This window comes from Chanodichthys erythropterus, chromosome 1 (genome assembly GCF_024489055.1).
Source record: "Chanodichthys erythropterus isolate Z2021 chromosome 1, ASM2448905v1, whole genome shotgun sequence".
Taxonomy (NCBI): domain Eukaryota; kingdom Metazoa; phylum Chordata; class Actinopteri; order Cypriniformes; family Xenocyprididae; genus Chanodichthys; species Chanodichthys erythropterus.
The window spans coordinates 28,102,180-28,123,419 of record NC_090221.1 but is presented as its reverse complement, the minus strand read 5'-3'; the positions used below and the strand labels follow the sequence as shown (position 1 = coordinate 28,123,419).

The window sequence follows — 21,240 nt, the reverse complement described above, 5'->3', positions numbered from 1 at the left end:
TTTAAACTGTGCTGCTCATAAATGTTGTCTGTGTAGGGCAGATCACTAGGTTTCGTGACATCCAATATCTAACAAAATTGAACTCTTTAGCACAGATACATGTAAACCTTTCATCAGTGTTACGCAACCTCTTAACACTCCATATTATTTACTTCAGGCTTGCTCGTGGTGTAAAATATCATGTTTACCTGCATGAAACATGTAACACACATACTGTAACACACACTGATAAGACACATGCTAATGCTAACCCAGCTAACTATTAGCTCCCTGACGTTACAGTCATGAAAATTACCGATAAAGTGTCTTACATCTACATTTAAAGAAACTACAGACTTTATATTCTTTATTTGGTTAACAGTATATTAAAGTTTATAGGCCATTTTATTGAACTTTTAAGTAATTAGTTTTTAACGCGCACAAGCTGTGGACATTGACAATGAAGAGAATATGATTTATGCTTTCGACAATAACCCGCGGTAATAACGGCCAAAAAAAATTATATAACTTTATTCTCATCCACACTTTCAACCTGATTACTAAACTCCTACTCACAACTCATTTTTGCCGGATTTCTCCCAGTTTTTTATCCAGTCAGACGGGAGGATAAGCGCCGCCATCTTCCTCCAAACACACTCACTCACAGCAGCGGCAGCTCGCGCCGGATGTTTAGCTCACACGCTCGCGCGCGCGTCAATGCATCTCGGGATGTCGGAGTGTTTATTTTTAATTTTCATTCCATTTGCAAGTGATTTAATATCTACATTTTCATTTTATTTTAAATCGTATAGAAGCCAACAATAGCAATATTATGAATAAACATTTTGAGAAATTAAGAGATAATAAATGTTTTAGAGATATCCTTGAGCACGTAGCTTATGCTTTCTTCTTTCATCTGAACGGCTTTGTTGCTTATTATAATTTTGTCTTTTGATTGTACAGTACAGACAGTTGTGTACGCAAGCTTTAACTGTATGTGAATTATTAATTATGATCAATAAAACATTAGAAACGTGTTGGAGTATCTTACTGGGCATCTAGCTAAAAGACTGGATTTTTACACAATTTGCTACCAACATAAAGTACAAAATTGAATTAACTTAGATGAGAACAGTATATACGTGTTTGCAAAAATATATAAAATAATATATAGCGTAAGAAGTCCGCATTCTTCATACAGGCCTACATAATAATTTGTCTGGGGCTAAAATAACTTAATATGGTATAGATATAGGCCTATATAAAATACATTTATACGGTATAGATACATATAGACAGTGGGAAACACAACACTATCATTAAAAAAAATCCCGTCTTTTCCAGCGGGAAAAAAAGCTTTTATTTTGAAAATACTAAAGTATTTTCGAGCTTTAGTTTTGTCGCTTGAGACTTTTATTTTAAAACTCTTCCTCTTCCGCTGAGCTCCACCAATAGGAAGCGGACAGGAGATCCTTCCTGCAGAACTGTCGTGGCCGCAGAGTGGCAGCTTCAGAAATGTTTTATAAACTTTTGATAGTTGTTTTCCTTGCTGTTAATTTACATGGCACGCCATCAAATGGGCAGAAAAAGAAGGAGGTCAGTGGATTCTATTGGTTTGTCATTAAGTGTTTTTTTTACCCTTCGTATGCACTGAACTGACTGGTTTCTCAAAGGCTCTGATAGATTCTTTCTCTCAACAGCACATTGGATTAAATCGCATATTAATGTTAACATTTGTGAGAACACTATGATCCATCTGTAAATTCGAATGAATTATTGGCCTCGGTTTTATTCAATGTATTATGAGCTGTCATACATGGCCCTGTATGCAAACTAAGCTAAGCTTCCTGTTGCACAGCAGCCTATGAACTGCCCTGACTGCTTCTGAATTAAACTTCTGTTTGTGTTGTTCATGTTAGTATGCACGTAACACAATGAACATGAATTACTCCGTGAGGACTAAACCTGTGCTGAATGTACTGTGAGATTCTGTGAATGAGTGGTTGGTTAATATGTGTGTTTCCAGACCCTGCTGTCAGAGAAGGTCAGTCAGATGATGGAGTGGGCCAGTAAGCGTGCAGTGATCCGGCTGAATGGAGAAAAGTTCAGGAGGCTGATCCGAGCTCCTCCACGCAACTACTCCGTCATCATCATGTTCACAGCTCTGCAGCCACAGAGACAGTGTGCTGTCTGCAAGTAAGTGCACTGAGAGAGCATCCACTACAAACGCTTCATTCTGCTGTGTGTGCAGCAGTGTTGTTATTGTTTAATGCAAAACTATTACATATAATTTTAGGTGAAATAAAGCTGAAATAAAATAAAACGGAAATATAAGACAAAGATCTTAAAGATATAGTTTATCCCAAAATGAAAATTTGCTGTTAATTTACTCACTCTCAGGCTATCCAAGATGTAGATGTTTTCTTTTTTTCTTCAGTAGAACAGTACAGAAGATTTTTAGCGGAAACTAGTCCTTGGTGATTCATTTAATGCAAGTCTACCGTCACTCTGAGAGTCAAAAACATGTACAAAAACAACATGTAGTACCTGTGGCTCCTGACGATACATTGAGGTTTTATGAAGCAAAACGAGCGGTCTGTTAAAGAAACTGACATTATTTACAACATTATTACCTGTAATCCACAGCCTCGGCAAATGGTCTTGAGCACATTCACGACAGTCTGGAGCAACCTATATAAAAAAATAAAGATTATGTTCATCTGTGTCATGTCATTTGGGAAGACTGACTTTTTCCGGTTTCCAAACTTTTGACTATCAAAGTGTCGACAGTCATTGACTTACATTGTATGAATCACTGAGGAACACGGTTTCAGCTATAGCTGAACCGGCAAAAAAATGCTGTTCTTACTTATTGTTGTCTTGTTTCCAGTCCAAATATCTTAAAGTTCTTAAATCAAGAAGCATTTTCTAGACAAGTAAAAATTATTTTCTTGTTTTTAGAAAAAAATAAGTCAAAATTAAGTGAGTTTTTCCTTAAAACAAGCAAAATAATCTTATTTCAAACCAAAAATAAACTATGTAATCTTTTTTTCATTTTGGATCAAGATTATTATGCTTATCCCATTGGCAGATTATTTGGTTGTTTTCAGGAAAAACTCACTTAATTTTGACTTATTTTTCCAGAAAACAAGAAAATAAATTTTACTTGTCAAGAAAATGCTTTTTGATTTAAGAACTTAACTTAGTAATCTACATCTTGCATGGCCTGAGGGTGAGTAAATTAACAGCAAATTTTCATTTTTGGGTGAACTATACCTTTAAACTGAACAAAATTGTCAGCAAACTGAAAAAAGTTTGAGTTGAAGTACTTTTTATTTCACTAAAAATGAAATAAAAATAAATTAAAGCTAAATAGAACTATAAAAAATGACAGAAGCACATAACAAATGTTTTTCCAGCCAATGGCAGATGAGGTGAGAATTTGAAAACCAAAATTAAAATTTATTTTTGCATTTCCCTTTGTTGCTGCTGCACAAAAATGACATACTCTACATTGAAACCTAAAACCTTTACACGGCTACGTTCAGACTGTCAGTGCAAATCCGATTTTTGTGCAGATCTGATTGATATCCAATTAGACTTAGCAAGTGTGAACGGCCAATAATCATATGAAATGCGATTTTTACAAATCTGTTTCGAGCTACATACATATGTGGCATATACGCATTTCTGGAAATCTGTTTCAGTCTGACCGTTCTGATCGGATTTAGCGTGGTTTATGTGACTACACACAAATCTAATCTGAACAGTTGCGATACACAATGTGGACGTCAATAATTTGAGATCTGATTCCAGTCGGATACACAAATGATCAGATTTGGACTGACAGTGTGAACGTAGCCTAAATTAACTTTATATAAAAAAAAACTGTAGAAAACAAAATCTACTTTTCTTTTTCTTTTTTTTCAGACAGGCAGATGAAGAGTACCAGATCCTTGCGAATTCTTGGCGTTATTCGAGTGCATTTACTAACCGTATTTTCTTTGCAATGGTGGATTTTGATGAAGGCTCAGATGTTTTCCAGATGGTAAATGTCCTGAATTAAATTTACCTTTGTACTCAATCTCATACCTTAGTCTGTTAAAGTGAACATGAAGTGACATTTGTGATATGTGACATATTTCCAAGTGCAAAAAAAAAAGAATTCTCGGACATGACTTGATTTTATATTGGAAATTGATTGGATGTACATTTATGTATCTGAATGGAGCCAGACCTAAATGTAATTACTACAGCTATACAACTGTTGGTTAACATTAACCAGTTGCTCGCAAGGTCATTGTAGTCATTGTAAAAGTAAAGTTGTTTTAGAGGCAAAGCAAGATGTTACATCAATAAGACAAGTAAAAGAAAATAAATGGATTCATGTTGACATTGAGAAGCATGATTGTTAATATATATTATTAGTCATAATAGTTACATAATTTCTTATTTCAATCTGTTTATGTCCTCTACAGCTCAACATGAACTCGGCTCCAACATTCATCAACTTCCCGGCCAAAGGCAAACCCAAGCGTGCGGACACATACGAGCTTCAGGTCCGAGGCTTCGCAGCCGAGCAGTTGGCCCGATGGGTGGCGGACCGAACAGATGTCCATGTAAGACTAGAGCACACACATTCAGCTTCAGAACGGTCACGACGGTGTTTAATTTGTTGTTGTGTGTCGTTCAGATTCGGGTGATCAGGCCACCGAACTACGCTGGGCCACTGATGCTGGGTTTGCTGCTGGCATTCATTGGCAGTCTGGCTTACTTGCGCCGAAACAACCTGGAGTTCCTGTTCAATAAGAACGTCTGGGCTTTCTCTGCACTGGTGGGCACTTGACCTTTATATTTTATAATGAAAAGATGGGATTCTAATACTTATACTCCTCTATAGTTTTTATTATATGTTGATATTTATTTTATGTTGATACCCTTGAAAAGGTTTTAATAGAGATGCACAATATATCGCCCACCATATTAGTATTGGCTGATATATATGTTCTCCTTATCGACTCAATAATAAAATTTGGCTGATATATTAAAGGGTTAGTTCACCCAAAATTGAAAATGATGTCATTAATGACTCACCCTCATGTCATTCCAAACCCGTAAGACCTCCGTTCATCTTTGGAACACAGTTTAAGATATTTTAGATTTAGTCCAAGAGCTTTCTGTTCCTCCATTGAAAATGTATGTACGGTATACTGTCCATGTCCAGAAAGGTAATAAAAACATCATCAAAGTAGTCCATGTGACATCAGTGGGTCAGTTAGAATAGTTTGAAGCATCGGAAATACATTTTAGTCCAAAAATAACAAAAACTACGACTTTATTCAGCATTGTCTTCTCTTCCCGAGAAGACAATGCATTATTTAGGCATTATTTAGGGATTATTTATTTGTAAAGCAATAGATTTTTATTTATTTATTTATGAATGATAAAGAAAGTTAAGAGTGTAAAATTGATTTAAAAAACTTACACTGGTTTAAACTAGGCTATTGTACTGTATATGTTTGATTTATGTTGTGCTTGGGACAATTATTAAGTGCTTTTAAAGTTGTGAGAGTTTTGTTTTTGAAATCTGGCTCTCAAATTATATAAATTTGAATTTGGATTTAGATTTTGATTTAAAGGCCAAAATATCAGTTATCATCTTTCAAATATAAAGCATTTTATCAGTATCGATATCGGCCAACATTTTCATATCGGTGCGTCCCTAGTTTTAAAAGACAAATTTAGTTTTAGATTTGAGGAAAAACGCGATGATTGCGTAAACGATTGGCTGATGTTTTTAAGGCCCTACCTCGTGCACAGATGATGTATATTAATATTATTCCTTTCAGTGCACCTAATAAATAGTCTTTTATCAGTTAGTAAAGACAGTTTCAAGAAATCTAGCAAAAATGTATAAAACAAAATATCCTACTTAGCACCTTTAAACATCTAATTTAGTTGTTATAAAAGAAAAAAAATAGGAAAAAAAATGTCTGTCTCCCAGTCTGAAATAGTTAACATGGCGTAAAAACTTAATAAACGAACAAACAAACAAACAAACAAACATGTCTCCCAGTCAGTGCCATAGCAATGTGCTAACAACTGCACAGAACACCTTAGCCACTACCTAGCAATATCATAAGTTGCATCCTAAATGACACTAGCAACTGCATAGCAAGCAATGCATTAAGAACTATTCTGAAAAGCATAGCAACACCTTAGTAATGTAGTGGTGAGTTTTACAAAGGGAAGCATTTTTTTTTTATTTTGTTTAGAACACGTAAAAATATAGTTAACATGAACAACCTTCTCTCTCTCTCTAGTGTTTTGTTTTGATCATGACATCGGGTCAAATGTGGAACCACATCCGAGGACCTCCATACGCTCACAAGAACCCAAACACTGGCCAAGTGGTTCGTTACACTCTTTACCTCATGTTTGGTTTTATTTGTTTTTTTTGTTTTTTTTATATTTCACAGACCCCATGAAACGGCTTGACAATCCCACTTTTCTTTGCTGTGTTGATGTATTTCATTTTGAGAGTTTGTCTCTTTTGTATAGCAGATTTTGTCACCTGTTTTAATTCATTCTAGAGAGAGTGTTTGAGTCATCAGTATTTTGCTCCAGTTTCCTGGAAGAGAACACAGACGTGGCTTAAGCTAGTCCTAGACTAAAATGCATGTTTGAGCTGTTTTAACTGAAAGCAACTTGTAAAATACATATTAAAATATGTCAGTGTCATTGTTTTGTCTCAAGATGTACACCAGTATGTTTTGTTCTAGTGAAAGTTTATAAAAGCTACTTAAATCCCATAATTGAACCAAGGCCTAATCCTAGTTTAGGCTAAGCCCTGTCTGTGAAACCAGGCCTGTAAATCTTAAATTTGTGCATTTGATGAAAGTTTATTTTGTCATCTTGCATAAAGCTAACATCCATAGACTAAAAGCCACAAAACACTTAAATTGCTTGTGGTCTTTAAAGGGGTCTTGCCTTTTTAATCTTTTTAATGTTCCTTGAGGGTCACTTTATGAAGTTAATCGTTTTTTGCACAAAAACAATCCTATATTTGCAAAACATGATGATTTTCCACCCTCAGTCAGAAAGGCCTGGTTTGCGTGTTTGTCGGTAAACATTCACTATTAAGATTGATAACCTCCCTGCTTCACCTCACTGCACTGAACATTTGATTCCTCATGTCACGATTACTTCAAGTTCTCATGTGTTCAGATTTTTATATCAAATGATGATCCACAGTAATATGTCTCTTTTTCATTTCAGAGTTACATCCATGGCAGCAGTCAGGCTCAGTTTGTGGCAGAGACTCACATTGTTCTTCTCTTCAGTATCCTTCACAGCCACTGCACTCAGATCATTTACACTGCGTCCTGACCAGACACAATGTCTGCTACACGGCAAGCAAAAAACATTTTGTTGGTCACTTGGTTTCTTTTTTGTTGCATTGTGCCACGAAGTCCCGCCCACTCTAAAATCTCATTGGTGCGCATACACGTTCATTCAAAAGTTTGGAGTCAGTAGGATTTTTTTTTTTTTGAAGGAAGTCTCTTCTGCTCACCAAGTGATCAAAAGTAAACGGTAATATTTAGAAATATTATAATTTACTGTTTTCTATTTGAATATATTGTAAAAAAGTAATTTATTCCTGTGAAAAAAATAATTTCTCTTCAGTACTCTTCATTACTCTACCACTCTTCAGTGTCTCGTGATCCTTCAGAAATCATTTGAATATGCTAATTTGCTGCACAAGAAATATTTCTGATTATCAATTTTGAAAACAGTTGTACTGATTCATATTTTTGTGGAAACCGTAATGCTTTTTCTGGATTTATATTTTGATGAATAGAAAGTTAAAATAAAACAGCATTTATTTGAAATAGAAAGCTTTTGTAACATTGTAAAGTTCTTTTCTTTCACTATTGATTAATTTAATGTGTCCTTGCTGAATAAGTAATAAGTAAGTATTACTTCCTTAAAAAAAAAAAAAAATCTTACCGACCCCAAACGTTTGAACAGTAGTGTAGCTCCACAGACCACTGTATATTATCCATCAGATATGTTTTGATTGGCTGTGGCTTTATGTCTGGTTAGCACACAGTGTTAATCTTTCTAGGGCTGCATAACGATTAATCACGATTAATCGTTTGCAAAATAAAAGTCTGTGTTTACTTAATATATGTGTGTGTTCTGTGTATAATAGTTAATTATATATAAATACACGCATGTATATATTTAAGAAAAATGTATATTTCTATATAAAATATTTATATTTATATGTAATATAAAATAAAAAAAATATATATATTTATTTATACATGCGTATATTTCTTAAATTTATACATGTATGTACGTGTATTTATATATACTTAATTATTATACAGAGAACACACACATATATTAGGTAAACACACTTTTATTTTGCAAGCGATTAATCGCTGTGCAGCCCTAAATCTTTCATGTCAGTCATTCAGTCATCACGTACGTGTTCCTGAACTCTGATTCAGATGCTGCGGTGACTCTGGGAATGGTGCTGCTTCATGAGGCTGCGACCTCTGACCTGGATGTTGGGAAGAGGAAAAGTACGCTGTCAAACGACCTGTGCTCTATAGACTTAAGTGAGAACAGGTTTAATTTTTTCTTTTGTTTCCTCTCCAGTCATGTGTGTGGCAGGAATCGGGCTGGTGGTGCTGTTCTTCAGTTGGCTGCTGTCAGTCTTTAGGGCCAAATATCACGGATATCCTTACAGGTGAGCTCATTAGACCATCATTAGTCTAATAAACAGATTGAAATATCAGCGCAATGAAAGTGTGGGAGCACTAATGAAAATACTTCTGAAATGCAGGTTTTTTTTGTTTTTTGTTTTTTTGGATTACAAATTATAATTTGAGGGAAAATTTATTTGATCATGTTCTCAGCATGATTTGAGATGTTCATAAGAGCATCTTGACCTTCAGAGGAAGAGACAAACGCTGCGTTCGAAATTAAATACTTCTCTACTGTATAGCATGAGAAAAACAGTGTACGCCAACAGAGTAGTATGTCCTTAAACATTATATTCGAAAAAACAGTAGGCGCAAAGTCCCTGGATAACCTGCTATTTCCTCTGATAATCTTAAGTATACATCTGATGGACACTTTACTATCCCATGAGGCCACAAGAGAGGATTTATGAATGGCAGTGAAGCGACCATAGGTCACATGATAATGACAACATGGTGGCTGTAGTATGTCTGGATTACATTCATACTACACACACTCATACTATATATAGAACATACTTTTCTAACGGTCGCAAAATACGTTCAAATTCAAATGTAGTACGTACTCAGACAGCACGATTTTTTGTGATTTTAGACGCACCAAATCTGATGTCTGTGCAAAGTGTCAGATGATTATTGTCACTAGTTTACTTACATTTGATTAGTGACCCAGAAATGGTGCCGAATCTTAAAATCATGAAAACTACAGATTGTTCTATTTTTGTGTCCCCGCCGATGGACTGTCTGAACGACAGAGGATTATTAACAGAACAGTTATTGTAAGAGTAGGTTTATCAATGAAAATTGTATAGTACTTTGTCTACTCTTTAAACAGCATTATAGTAAAAATGGATCACTGTGACCACAACTTTCTTGCCTGTATGCAATGGTGTTGTAGCAAATTAGCTCAAAATAAATATGAATAATTAATCATAACTAGTTATAATTAATTATTAATATTTTAATCAGTCAATAAAATTAACTTAATGTAATAAAATTAATATTACAATCAATTAACCTGTTGTTCAATGAACACACAGTGTTAATTGTTTATTAACTAAGAAATGTTCATTTCCAGGTTATGGGAAATAACAATCTTATTCTACTAAAAGCCTGTAGTCAGGACCGACATGAATAGGGACTCCCGTACATGAGCGCAAAACACGGACAACCTTACGTGTGACATGAACAAGACTTTATTAACTAGACTAAACGCTTAAACTACTCTAACATTCACACACATACATGCATACAGTTTACCAAGAGAGAGAGAGAAAGCAGAGTACAGGAAGCAAGAAGTTACAGCATTGTTGGACATTCAGCAGATCAACAGCCTTGAGCAAACCATCAGTTTAGTTTTAACAGGCCCTTCTTTAAAAGGGGTAAGGATACTCAATGTATCCGATAATGAGACTAAGTTTGATACTTGCATGTCTCTCCAAGTTGAATTAAAACTGTCCTGATGCAATTTGTGGAGGCTCCTGTTGAATCTTTGCTGATATTTTCTTGACGAAAGAGAACCGGCTGGATTCAGAGGATCTTTGGTGAATGGAAGGTCTAGGCCGAGGCCTGGCACAAGCTTGGGGTTCCTTAGAAGCTTCTAGCTTCTTAAAGCATCTTGACGTCAGCATTCATCAGTAAAAGAGAAGAAGAGGAGGAAGAGCAGGAAGAGAAGAGTTTGATCTTGTGTTCAGTGAATATAAGAGGTGAAGATGTCACACCCTCTTAAGGTGTCTGAGCCAATAAGGAGTTGCCCCCTCGGAGGGAAGTTTTACGAGTCTTTGTTCTGTAGCAAGATATTAGCATAAGACACTGGATTGGATGAATGAGAAAAGAACCCTCTAAATTCTTATAATACTAATGTGTCACAGAGTTAGTAACATGTAACATAAATTACCAAATAGGAAATTAAAGTTGGAGTCCGTAGATACCAAACATGCTGCCAATGTGATCTCAGTCAACTATACATTTGCAACTATGGAACATTAATACCAAAATAGTTCAAAAGAGAGAATTAATACATAGAATAAAGCCTATAAAAGGAAAGTCGTGATATGGGAAAATTGGATACATGTTTATACATTTCCCAAGTGGTTATATAGAGAATACATAGGATTAAGAGAGTTTATTTGTCCCTCTCAGAAAGAATGAGTCACTGGTCTCTGCAAAATTGTTCCTGATCGTAAAAGGTCCAAGTATCTGTAACAGGACACCTAGTACTTCCTGTAGTTTAGCTAGTTTGGGATGCTAGTTGCAGTTTTAGGGGGATGGGTTCACAGAGCTTTGATAAAGTGAGTTCATAGGTAATTCATTAACTATATTGAATCAATTTGTGTGGCTGATTAGTCCAGACGCTACATATATCCCCCCTTTTGATCGTTGTTGTTCTTTCTGTGGACAACAGCGAGCGACATTGAAGGTGCAGAAAGATCAGGCACACCACTAGCACACAAGGCTGGAAGGCTGTGATGGACTCTGGTTGTATGTGTCTCCTGGAGTGGTGATCGTTCCATGGCGGTTGATGTAGCCAGTAGGCAAGCTCAGGTCTCTGAGCTGGTGCTGCAGGAATCAAGGCAGCCAGTGCCTTGACCGTGTGTCACCTGTCAGTTAGTGTTGGTACAGTTAATGCGGGCAAGATGTTTGCTGGTGGCAAGGTTCAGGTCTCTGAGCTTGCTCAGCAGGTGTCGAAGTAGCAGGTGCCTTGACAGTGTCACCTGTCGTCTGGACGCCTGTGGAGCAGGTGGTTGTAGGAGGAGGTTACAGGAGTTGTAGTGTGAAGAGGGTTTCAGACTCACCTAGGTCTGATGGCAGAGGAGCAACCGGTGATTGTAGCCTCTGCTCTCAGTCAGAAGCAGTCTGAAGTTTGCAGTGTCACTCTGCTCTTGTGGTGTGGCTGGCTTGAGCAGGGCTGCATGGTGTTGTGTGAGTGGTCAGAATCTTGTGCTTCTGAGTACTTCTCAGGTAAGACCTGTTCAAGAAGCTCTTTTACTAGCATTAGAAGCTCCTGTGGGTCCAATGCAGGCATGTCCATTCGTCCTTGTGCAGCATCTGGATGGCTGCTGTGTGGATGAGGAGGTGGTTGCTGCCTGCTGTTGGAGGTCCTGCGGGGTCTGCAGGATGAGGATGCTCCCATCCATGGCTTCTTCCTGTGGTAGGTCTGGTACCTGGGTCTGTCTGAATTAATCCTTCTCCTTCTGAAGCTGCAGAGGATTTCAGGAAATTGTCTGATAAGGTGTCAAGCAGAAGGCTTTGGCTCCCCCCCTCTGTACCTCTGTGCTTGGCTGGGGGAGGTTCTTCTGCTGACTCCATGTGGTGAAGTGAGATGTTTCTCCTGCAGTGGTTCTGTTTGCTGCAGGTAAGAGAGTCTCAGTTCTCTTTTCTTCTGTGTCTCTATTCTGTCAGGGTCCTTGTGTCTGTCCCGAGCCTCCATCTCTAGCTGGTCTATGTGGCTTTTAGCATGCATCAGCTCCTAGTGAGTCTCTGTGATCTGGAGTTTGAGGTTGTTCACCTCCTGTTTCAAAACAGTGAGGATGTGGGCCAGGAAGAAGTTGACTTCAGTCAGATCATTGTGACCATACCTCTGGTTTGAGTCATCTGCCTTTACTTCTCTTCCATCTTTGTCCAGTTGCTTTTGGCTCTGGTGCTGTAATTGATCAGCAGCACTGGTTAGGAGGGTGTTCCTCACGACACCTAGCCAGTCCTTTTGGTCTGCCATCTGGGCAGTTAGGCTGAGCATCTGCAACATTTAGGCACGCTTGTGGTGAGAGTAAGGGCAAGAGACTACTGCAAGATCAAACAGAATTTAGGGCTAAAGGCACAGTGAGCAGCCAGGTGTATAAAATACAGCTAGGTTTAACAAATGACTTAAGATGGTTCTTGTGGTCAAATTATTTCTTAGTATTTCTTACTGATGGCTCACGACAGGCTTGACCTCTGAACAAATAGGAAAGAAAAAGGGAGAGGAAGAAGAGAGCTTTCCTATTAGATTCTGCTTATTAGTGGTGCTCAAAATTATGCCCTAGTAATTGTTCAGATTACTTTTGTAGCTGGTTCATAAAATTGAAGCAACTGTTGTAAATAAACAAAATCAAGAAGGAGAGTATGTCTAGTTGCTTGTGGTTATATTGGGAAATTAAACCACAGAAGGAAAAAAGGAAGATGTAAGTAAATCACAAAGATGAAAGAAATAATACTAGTAAAAATTAATAGCTGACTGCTATTATAATTAAAATCAATAAAAAGATTTAAAGAAGTGACTAAAACAGCAGAATGGGTTTAGATCAGTTCACACTGCATACACACAAGCTGTAGTTAAAGGCTTCACATAAATGATGCTAACCACTAACTGTAGAAGCTATTATTTAGCTTAGCCTGAGGTGCAGGGCTGCTAGGTGAGGTTAGCTTAGCCACCTAGCCTGGTTTGTTTACAATATGGCATCACAGGGTGATGAGTTAGCACTTCCTGTGACAAGTCGTTGTCATGGGAACCAATGCACATCTGAGCAATTCAAACAGTTTATTGAGACTGTCTGCTCATTTCAAACAAGTTACGTATAGAGTTAAAATGTGACGCTTATACTTTCAGATTTTCAAAAACTTGATTTTACATTCAGTAAAATGCAAATATGTTTTGCCATTTGCAAATTTTACTCATGTAAACTCTTCTCTCTACTTTAAACAACGTCTTGTACTTGTTTAAAGGGTAATTACACAGTTTGCTGTAAGTCAAAGCTTGTTTAAGCATATATAGTTAAGTCCGTCTTGTGCATGAATACTGATGTTCCTTTCAGCGAGTGAAACACAGTTTTGGTCAAAAGGTAGCTATGCTTGTAGGTGCAGGCAAAGTTTAGATGAATGACATCAATCTTAACTATAACAGGGGAGCATTACCCAAATCTACATTTATATAACACTGTACTGAGATTCATTCATCAGAAACAGGTTAAGCAATACTGCAATTGGTATTTCTCCAACCAAAGCAGAATAATCAATTCTGGTACAGTTTACATGCCGCTGAGCTGAGATTCCTTCGTCAACACAGGCTTACGCTCTAATACTGAGATTAGGATTTCTTCGCTAAAATCAGATTAACTTTACACTGATACCATTTGAACATATGCTAAAATGTGTCAAGAGTAGACTCTTTCAGTTACAGTAGAGATGTCAATTCAAGCCATCACTTTATCAGCATCCAACAAACCAGCAATTAGTGACCAAAATGCGCATCGTCTGACATATTCTGACTGGAATTATCAAATGCACACTTTTAAATTGACAGTGGTTTAAGCTCATAACCTTTGTTTATTCATGCCTGCATTCTCCACCATTTGTAGCAAATTAGCTCAAAATAAATATGAATAATTAATCATAACTAGTTATAATTAATTATTAATATTTTAATCAGTCAATAAAATTAACTTAATGTAATAAAATTAATATTACAATCAATTAACCTGTTGTTCAATGAACACACAGTGTTAATTGTTTATTAACTAAGAAATGTTCATTTCCAGGTTATGGGAAATAACAATCTTATTCTACTAAAAGCCTGTAGTCAGGACCGACATGAATAGGGACTCCCGTACATGAGCGCAAAACACGGACAACCTTACGTGTGACATGAACAAGACTTTATTAACTAGACTAAACGCTTAAACTACTCTAACATTCACACACATACATGCATACAGTTTACCAAGAGAGAGAGAGAAAGCAGAGTACAGGAAGCAAGAAGTTACAGCATTGTTGGACATTCAGCAGATCAACAGCCTTGAGCAAACCATCAGTTTAGTTTTAACAGGCCCTTCTTTAAAAGGGGTAAGGATACTCAATGTATCCGATAATGAGACTAAGTTTGATACTTGCATGTCTCTCCAAGTTGAATTAAAACTGTCCTGATGCAATTTGTGGAGGCTCCTGTTGAATCTTTGCTGATATTTTCTTGACGAAAGAGAACCGGCTGGATTCAGAGGATCTTTGGTGAATGGAAGGTCTAGGCCGAGGCCTGGCACAAGCTTGGGGTTCCTTAGAAGCTTCTAGCTTCTTAAAGCATCTTGACGTCAGCATTCATCAGTAAAAGAGAAGAAGAGGAGGAAGAGCAGGAAGAGAAGAGTTTGATCTTGTGTTCAGTGAATATAAGAGGTGAAGATGTCACACCCTCTTAAGGTGTCTGAGCCAATAAGGAGTTGCCCCCTCGGAGGGAAGTTTTACGAGTCTTTGTTCTGTAGCAAGATATTAGCATAAGACACTGGATTGGATGAATGAGAAAAGAACCCTCTAAATTCTTATAATACTAATGTGTCACAGAGTTAGTAACATGTAACATAAATTACCAAATAGGAAATTAAAGTTGGAGTCCGTAGATACCAAACATGCTGCCAATGTGATCTCAGTCAACTATACATTTGCAACTATGGAACATTAATACCAAAATAGTTCAAAAGAGAGAATTAATACATAGAATAAAGCCTATAAAAGGAAAGTCGTGATATGGGAAAATTGGATACATGTTTATACATTTCCCAAGTGGTTATATAGAGAATACATAGGATTAAGAGAGTTTATTTGTCCCTCTCAGAAAGAATGAGTCACTGGTCTCTGCAAAATTGTTCCTGATCGTAAAAGGTCCAAGTATCTGTAACAGGACACCTAGTACTTCCTGTAGTTTAGCTAGTTTGGGATGCTAGTTGCAGTTTTAGGGGGATGGGTTCACAGAGCTTTGATAAAGTGAGTTCATAGGTAATTCATTAACTATATTGAATCAATTTGTGTGGCTGATTAGTCCAGACGCTACAGTGTTTTGCTTTGGCGGAACTGACAGAAGGGCAGTTTCTTTCAGTTTTTCCCTTCTATTTGGCCTAAAACACTTTGTTCATAGTCATCCAGTTTGAAATGTTGACTACAAACATAAAGGTTTTTCAAATATTCTTTCTCTGCGCTCTCTGTATTTACTATTCTTTGCGGCATTTAGCCGCTGCCTACAACGCGCTGGATTCTTCACTGGAAACCAAAAGTAACTCACTCCCGCTAAACGTTTACTCTTTGAATTCTTGCACCTGGGAACAATACATGTCGACACCATTATGACTAAAAGTTTGCTAAGAAGTATTTCCTAATAAGCAAGGCAGTATTTGACTCTGTTAAGCGTATCCTTGGACGGCAACATGCCCAGTGCATTATGGGTGTTGAAGTTTTCCTACCTATAGAGTGGTGCAGGTATGAACCCAGAATGCTAATTCGCAGATGGTTCCTTCGAGATTTTCCTATGGGGTTTTATAATGGGTTTTTTCGATTTATGTGTAAAATAAAGCCTGGGGTAAATGTAACTTGACGATGCTTTTTTCTACAACAAATTACACACCAAATTACATGTTTTTAATATGTATCTAGATAAAACAGCTTGGGATATGAGTGTGTGCAGTGTACATTGTTGAACAAAACACCAAAGTATCGCCAAATCTCGAATGAACCAGCAGCGAATTAGACTTCCGGGTTCGGACGTCATACTAGCTTCACTCTATTTGGCAAATGGGAGACAACTGGTTTTTTTTTCTGTTTTTCTCTAGTCAGGTAGCACAAATAAAAAAATTTAAAAAATTTAAAAAAAACACCTTTCTACTGTTTACGCAGCCATATTTCATTGTAAGTCCATTTTGCCAGTGGTGAAGTACCCCTTTAAATTGAGAGTAAATACATTTATAATGTTACAAAAGATTTCTGTTTAAAATGAATTATGTTCATTTGAACATTCCATTCATCAAAGAATCCTGAAAAAAATGTATCACAGTTTCCACAAAAATATTAGGCAGCACAACTGTTTTCAACATTGATAATAAGCATAAATGTTTCTGAAAATTCAGCTTTGCCATCACAAGAATAAATTACATTTTGTATTGTAATATATTACAAAAGAAAACAGTCATTTTAAAGGTGGAGTCAGTAGATATTCAAAAACACTGTTTGGAAGTTAGTCAAGCCGACACCAACAACAAATGTGTAACCAATCAGCGTTAGGTGGCGTATGACGGTCAAGGACAGAGAATGAGCAAGAGGGAGATTTGAAGAAGAAAAAAAAAACTGCAGAACGAGAGATGGGACACAATACAAAAGAGCTCAAAAGAATATCACTGGAATGAAGGTTTATGACTGGGCAAGCCCTTTAGGACCCATGTTTATATTAGAAAAGCTTTCCAGCGCTGGAGAGAGCGAAGCAGGAAGGCCTGAAAACAGATGCGGAGGCTGCTTTGATTCCGCTTCACATGTGAGTAACACTGGGTTTGATTGTCTGGAGCTGCTGTGCTGTTGGCGACTAACAACGAACACTTTGTATTTACTCTTGTGTACTGTACATTCATTTTTTTGTGCTTCCTTGTCGTTCGTTCATCAACTGCACTTTATTTTTCGTGAAGCATTTTGTTGCGTATCAGCTGTGATAAACAGACATCCACTCGAATTGCGTGTGTAACAGAGTTAAACTGCACTCTGACGACCGCTAGAAGATATGGTGTTTAGCGTCATTGTCAGTGCACTCGCCTGCCAGCAGCAGTCTGGCTGGAGTTTGAGACGGTGCAGAGCAGGGTGGTTAGGATTGGAAGCTTGAGTTTTGGAAGGGGAGCAATGAAGAAAGGGGTGGGTTTGTTTGGGCTGATTTCAAATATCAACAATGTCCAACAGCGTTTTTCAGAATCTACTGATCCCACCATTAAATTGTAATAATATTTAATATTTAATTGTTTTTACTGTATTTTTGAACAAATAAATGCAGCCTTGGTGAACATAAAACACTTCTTTCAAAAACATTTTTAAAAATCTTACTGACCCCAAACATTTGAACTATATTTTATTTAATAAGAATTATAATTTAGAAATGTATTCATACCAATGATGACTTCATTTCCTTTCTAACATAAATGCCTTTTGTTTTTGTGCAGCTTCCTGTTTGGCTAAATGAGGACCGTTGGAGGAGCTGTGACATATTAATGCGCAAAGTGCCTTAATGTTTAAAATGAGTTATTGATTTGGTAAAGTTCTGCTTGACCCTGTATGTGCCTTCTTGCTTTTTTTTATATTGCGGATTACATTTTAAAGTTTTTACTGAAAGTTTGTTAAATTCATTGGATTTATCTCCCTGAGTGGTCTAGTCTAGGGTAACGTGGTGTGGGTTACGTGCGAATACAGAGGTTAAACTCAAGCAGATACGCTGTATGGCATCGCTTGCCAATGAGGTTTTATTGCTAATCAAATGTACAGTTTTATATTGAATTTGGTTGGGTCAAAATGCGTAGATTTGGAAGATGCACAAAGGCAAGCAAGGTGTTTTCAATTCTACCTCATAAATGTGCATATCAAGTGTCCAAAGTCAACTCAAAGTGATTCTGAGGTTTCTGAGGTAGTTCATGAGATGAGGAAACCCCAGGGTGAATGAAAGTGTCTTAAATGCGGAGAGTGTTTGCTCTTGTCCTGCCTCAGGTGATGATTTATGCCATTAAAAGTGCCTTGATTGCTCGTTGCATTGTATTTCTTTTGATTGATTACTCTTCGATTAATCTTGTATATCTCATACTGCTTTGAGTCACTCGGTTGGTCTCTTCAAACTGAAATAATACAATAAAAGTAATTATTGTTTTTTGGCAAAGTTTGGAAGATTGTACCCTGCTACAAACTAATATTGCAGTATTCCTATTCCTACTAAATGACTATTTCTGTATTACGAATATTGTGCACAATTTTTAAAACATGGTACAGCTGCCAAAAATTTTAGTATATGACAGAGCTGTCTGCGTTGAATAGTATATCCCACAATGCAACATGCTCAACTTGACCTTCTATTCCTGTGTGATAAATAATCTGGATGTAGACACACCGTTTGATCAGACTGCTAAAGTTAAAGATAAAAATGTAAAAAGATAACCAAAACATGATTGACTTGAGCTGATTCAACCAATGGTGTGAGTTTGGGGTTGTGTTTCCTGTTGAACCAACTAATTGCAGATGAGGGGTGTGTTAGAAAACGTAATTATATGTAAATAAGAGGTTTAAAAAAATAATTCTTCTTCTTCTTGCACATGTATGTGGTTTATATTGTGTATACACAGAACTCTTTTAATAAATATGCAAAATAACCGCATTTACTCCTGAGATTTGAGATCTGCTGGTCGTCTCATCTGTGGTTCTAAAACATTTTTGCAAGTCCTTCTGGATTTTCAAAATTGCTTTGAATGTAATTGTTTTCTTTAAATGATATGTTCATGGCTGATGTCTGGCCAGTAGGGAGCAGTGCTGCCTCTCTGAACATCTCCATATTGAAGTTGAACAACATTTAAGAAACGATGAGTCATGGAATAGAAAAAGACCTGAATTTTTTCCCTTCTTATTTTCACCAACCATAATTCTTGATGTAAATGTAACCAAGTTAGCTTATATTTAACCACTATTGTGACATAATCAAGAGAAAACTGATGTTTAAATAAGATGCTGAACTCAACGAAAATATAAGCTTTACCACTCCTGTCAAGAACACGAAGGGATAAAGCTGATGTTGAAATTACAAATCATTAAAATATATATGCATATTTGTGAGTATAATTACACAGTTAGTGAAACTGTACATGAGCTTTCATATATTTTTTATGTTATTTTGCTTACATTCATGGACATCCCCAGTCTTTTCCTTTTCTGGACTTGTCATGTTTATCAGAACTAATCAGTGAATGTAATTAAATGACTTGAATTACACAACTGAAGCAATCCTTTCTTATTGTGTTGTCCTCTTTGATATACATGTCTGAACAGGTGCTTTCAGGTAAATTGCCTCTGCAAATCCACATGTTCTGGTTTAGATGTCAGGGAGCCAATCATGCCAGACGTTGTCTTTAGCTCCATATAAGGACAACCTTGAGTGCTCTCGGTAGGGAGCAGCGGGTGTTTCCCGTGCTGAAGGCACGCATTGTTCCTCACAGCCTGGGCTAAATGTGTGTAGCTCTCTAAATAAATAACCACTATATAGTTATAGCATCAAAATATGCTTTCTACGGAAGCCCTAAGAGTCCATGCATTCTGTTTCTTGTCTCATGACCACAGCTTAAATTTCTTGTTATCTTGATGAAATTTTCTGTGTACTTGACATAATAGCATGTTTTTATTGTTCTGGCGCCAGCAAAGCTTCCATCAGCATTGATCAGGGACTCACTCAAGCAAATTGCTCCGTGTCTGGCAGTGATTGACAACTTCTTCATTACCATCCGACACTTGAGAAGGAGGCTCTCAGGTCTACAGGTTTATCATCAAAGACAATATTTTGCTTTAGTGCAGTAATAATCAGTAATAATTCATCATAGACATTTCCCCGATATTCAGAACAGTGATCAATATCGATATAGTATTATTTTAATAATTAGTATTAAATATTTGGACCCCCTCATGTCCAAAACTTGGCATAAAGTAGCCTATTAAAAACATTTACAGACTTAGCAATGTGCTAATGTGGTTTTCTAGTAAAAATTTGAAAAATCACTACTCCGTCAGTTTACTTGACTTGTGTTAAGAGAACTTTTTTACCCCATTAGTATCTTTTTTTTAAGCATAAATGTATCAACAACAAAAATTATTTTACATTAAACTTAATTTTGAAGACAAAATCAATTTAAAACAGTTCTTAAAATATTGCAAAATTTTACTTTGCAAGTAAATTCAACTTATTTTATGGGTGTTAAGATACTGCCTACATCCAAAATCTGAAGAATTCTGCCTCCTCGGGCAGCATACGGAGGTAGGCAGGCAACAAGGCACGTCAATGACCGTGTCACTTCCTGTCTCCGATACCTTTATCTGATTGATTTTTTTTAAGGCAGCATTGATGTATGCTTCGCTGCTGATGATGTCCCATAATCCTGTACATTTCATTCTGTAACAGTTGAGCTAAAAAACTAAAGATGGCATCTGAAAGTTGCAGTTGATGGTCAGTTTGTGTGTAAATGTATGTTTTTTCCAACTTTTTCTTTTTTTGTGTATTTTCTAGCGATAAATTATTATTTAATATTTGCTTAGTTATCACCAAAGCCTGCTCTGTTGTTGTAGATCAAACGTCAGAAGTATGTCCGAAATCAGTTTTGTGAGGTACCTTCGTGCACACACTCTGCCTGCAAACAAGTCAACAAGTAGTTTAAGTAAGCTTTCCAATGCAGCTACTGTTACTTGAAATCAAGACTGATTAAGAAAATAATTTCCAGGTGGGCATGTCCGAATGGCTGAAGGCCGAGGCTGTACAGACTCTCCTGTTGTCTGAAACAAGCCGGCAGGATTTGGGGTGGCGTTTAAATTCTTGCCTGCATTGTTGAGATGTGCGGAAAAGCTCTTTTTAAGGTAACACTTTCTGAGAGCTTTTCCTGTATGACATAATTTCTTCCAGGCTTCCCTTTAACCGCGAGAACAGTTTCTTGAATTGGTGCTTGTTCAGAAAACATACCAGCACATTTTGTGAGGAAGAAAA

The 21,240-nt window shown here is 36.9% G+C and overlaps 2 protein-coding genes across 3 annotated transcripts in view; one reads left to right on the top strand and one right to left on the bottom strand.

The window, feature by feature from the left end:
• The window catches only part of thoc2 (THO complex 2), a 108,102-nt gene extending 107,436 nt beyond the window's left edge, over nucleotides 1-666 (bottom strand). For both annotated transcript variants that reach the window (XM_067387932.1, XM_067388817.1), the window contains exon 1: nucleotides 556-666. In XM_067387932.1, the coding sequence (XP_067244033.1) occupies nucleotides 556-620 (65 nt within the window). In that variant the 5' untranslated portion in view covers nucleotides 621-666. The remainder of the gene's footprint in view (nucleotides 1-555) is intronic.
• Nucleotides 667-1,437: 771 nt separating this feature from the next.
• Nucleotides 1,438-19,484, top strand: magt1 (magnesium transporter 1). The gene is made up of 10 exons (XM_067386753.1): nucleotides 1,438-1,575; nucleotides 2,006-2,175; nucleotides 3,910-4,027; nucleotides 4,458-4,598; nucleotides 4,673-4,813; nucleotides 6,303-6,392; nucleotides 7,258-7,321; nucleotides 8,499-8,573; nucleotides 8,650-8,740; nucleotides 17,684-19,484. Exons 1-10 carry the CDS (start codon nucleotides 1,495-1,497, stop codon nucleotides 17,697-17,699), a joined length of 987 nt encoding a protein of 328 aa, XP_067242854.1. The 5' UTR covers nucleotides 1,438-1,494; the 3' UTR covers nucleotides 17,700-19,484.
• Nucleotides 19,485-21,240: the final 1,756 nt, after the last annotated feature.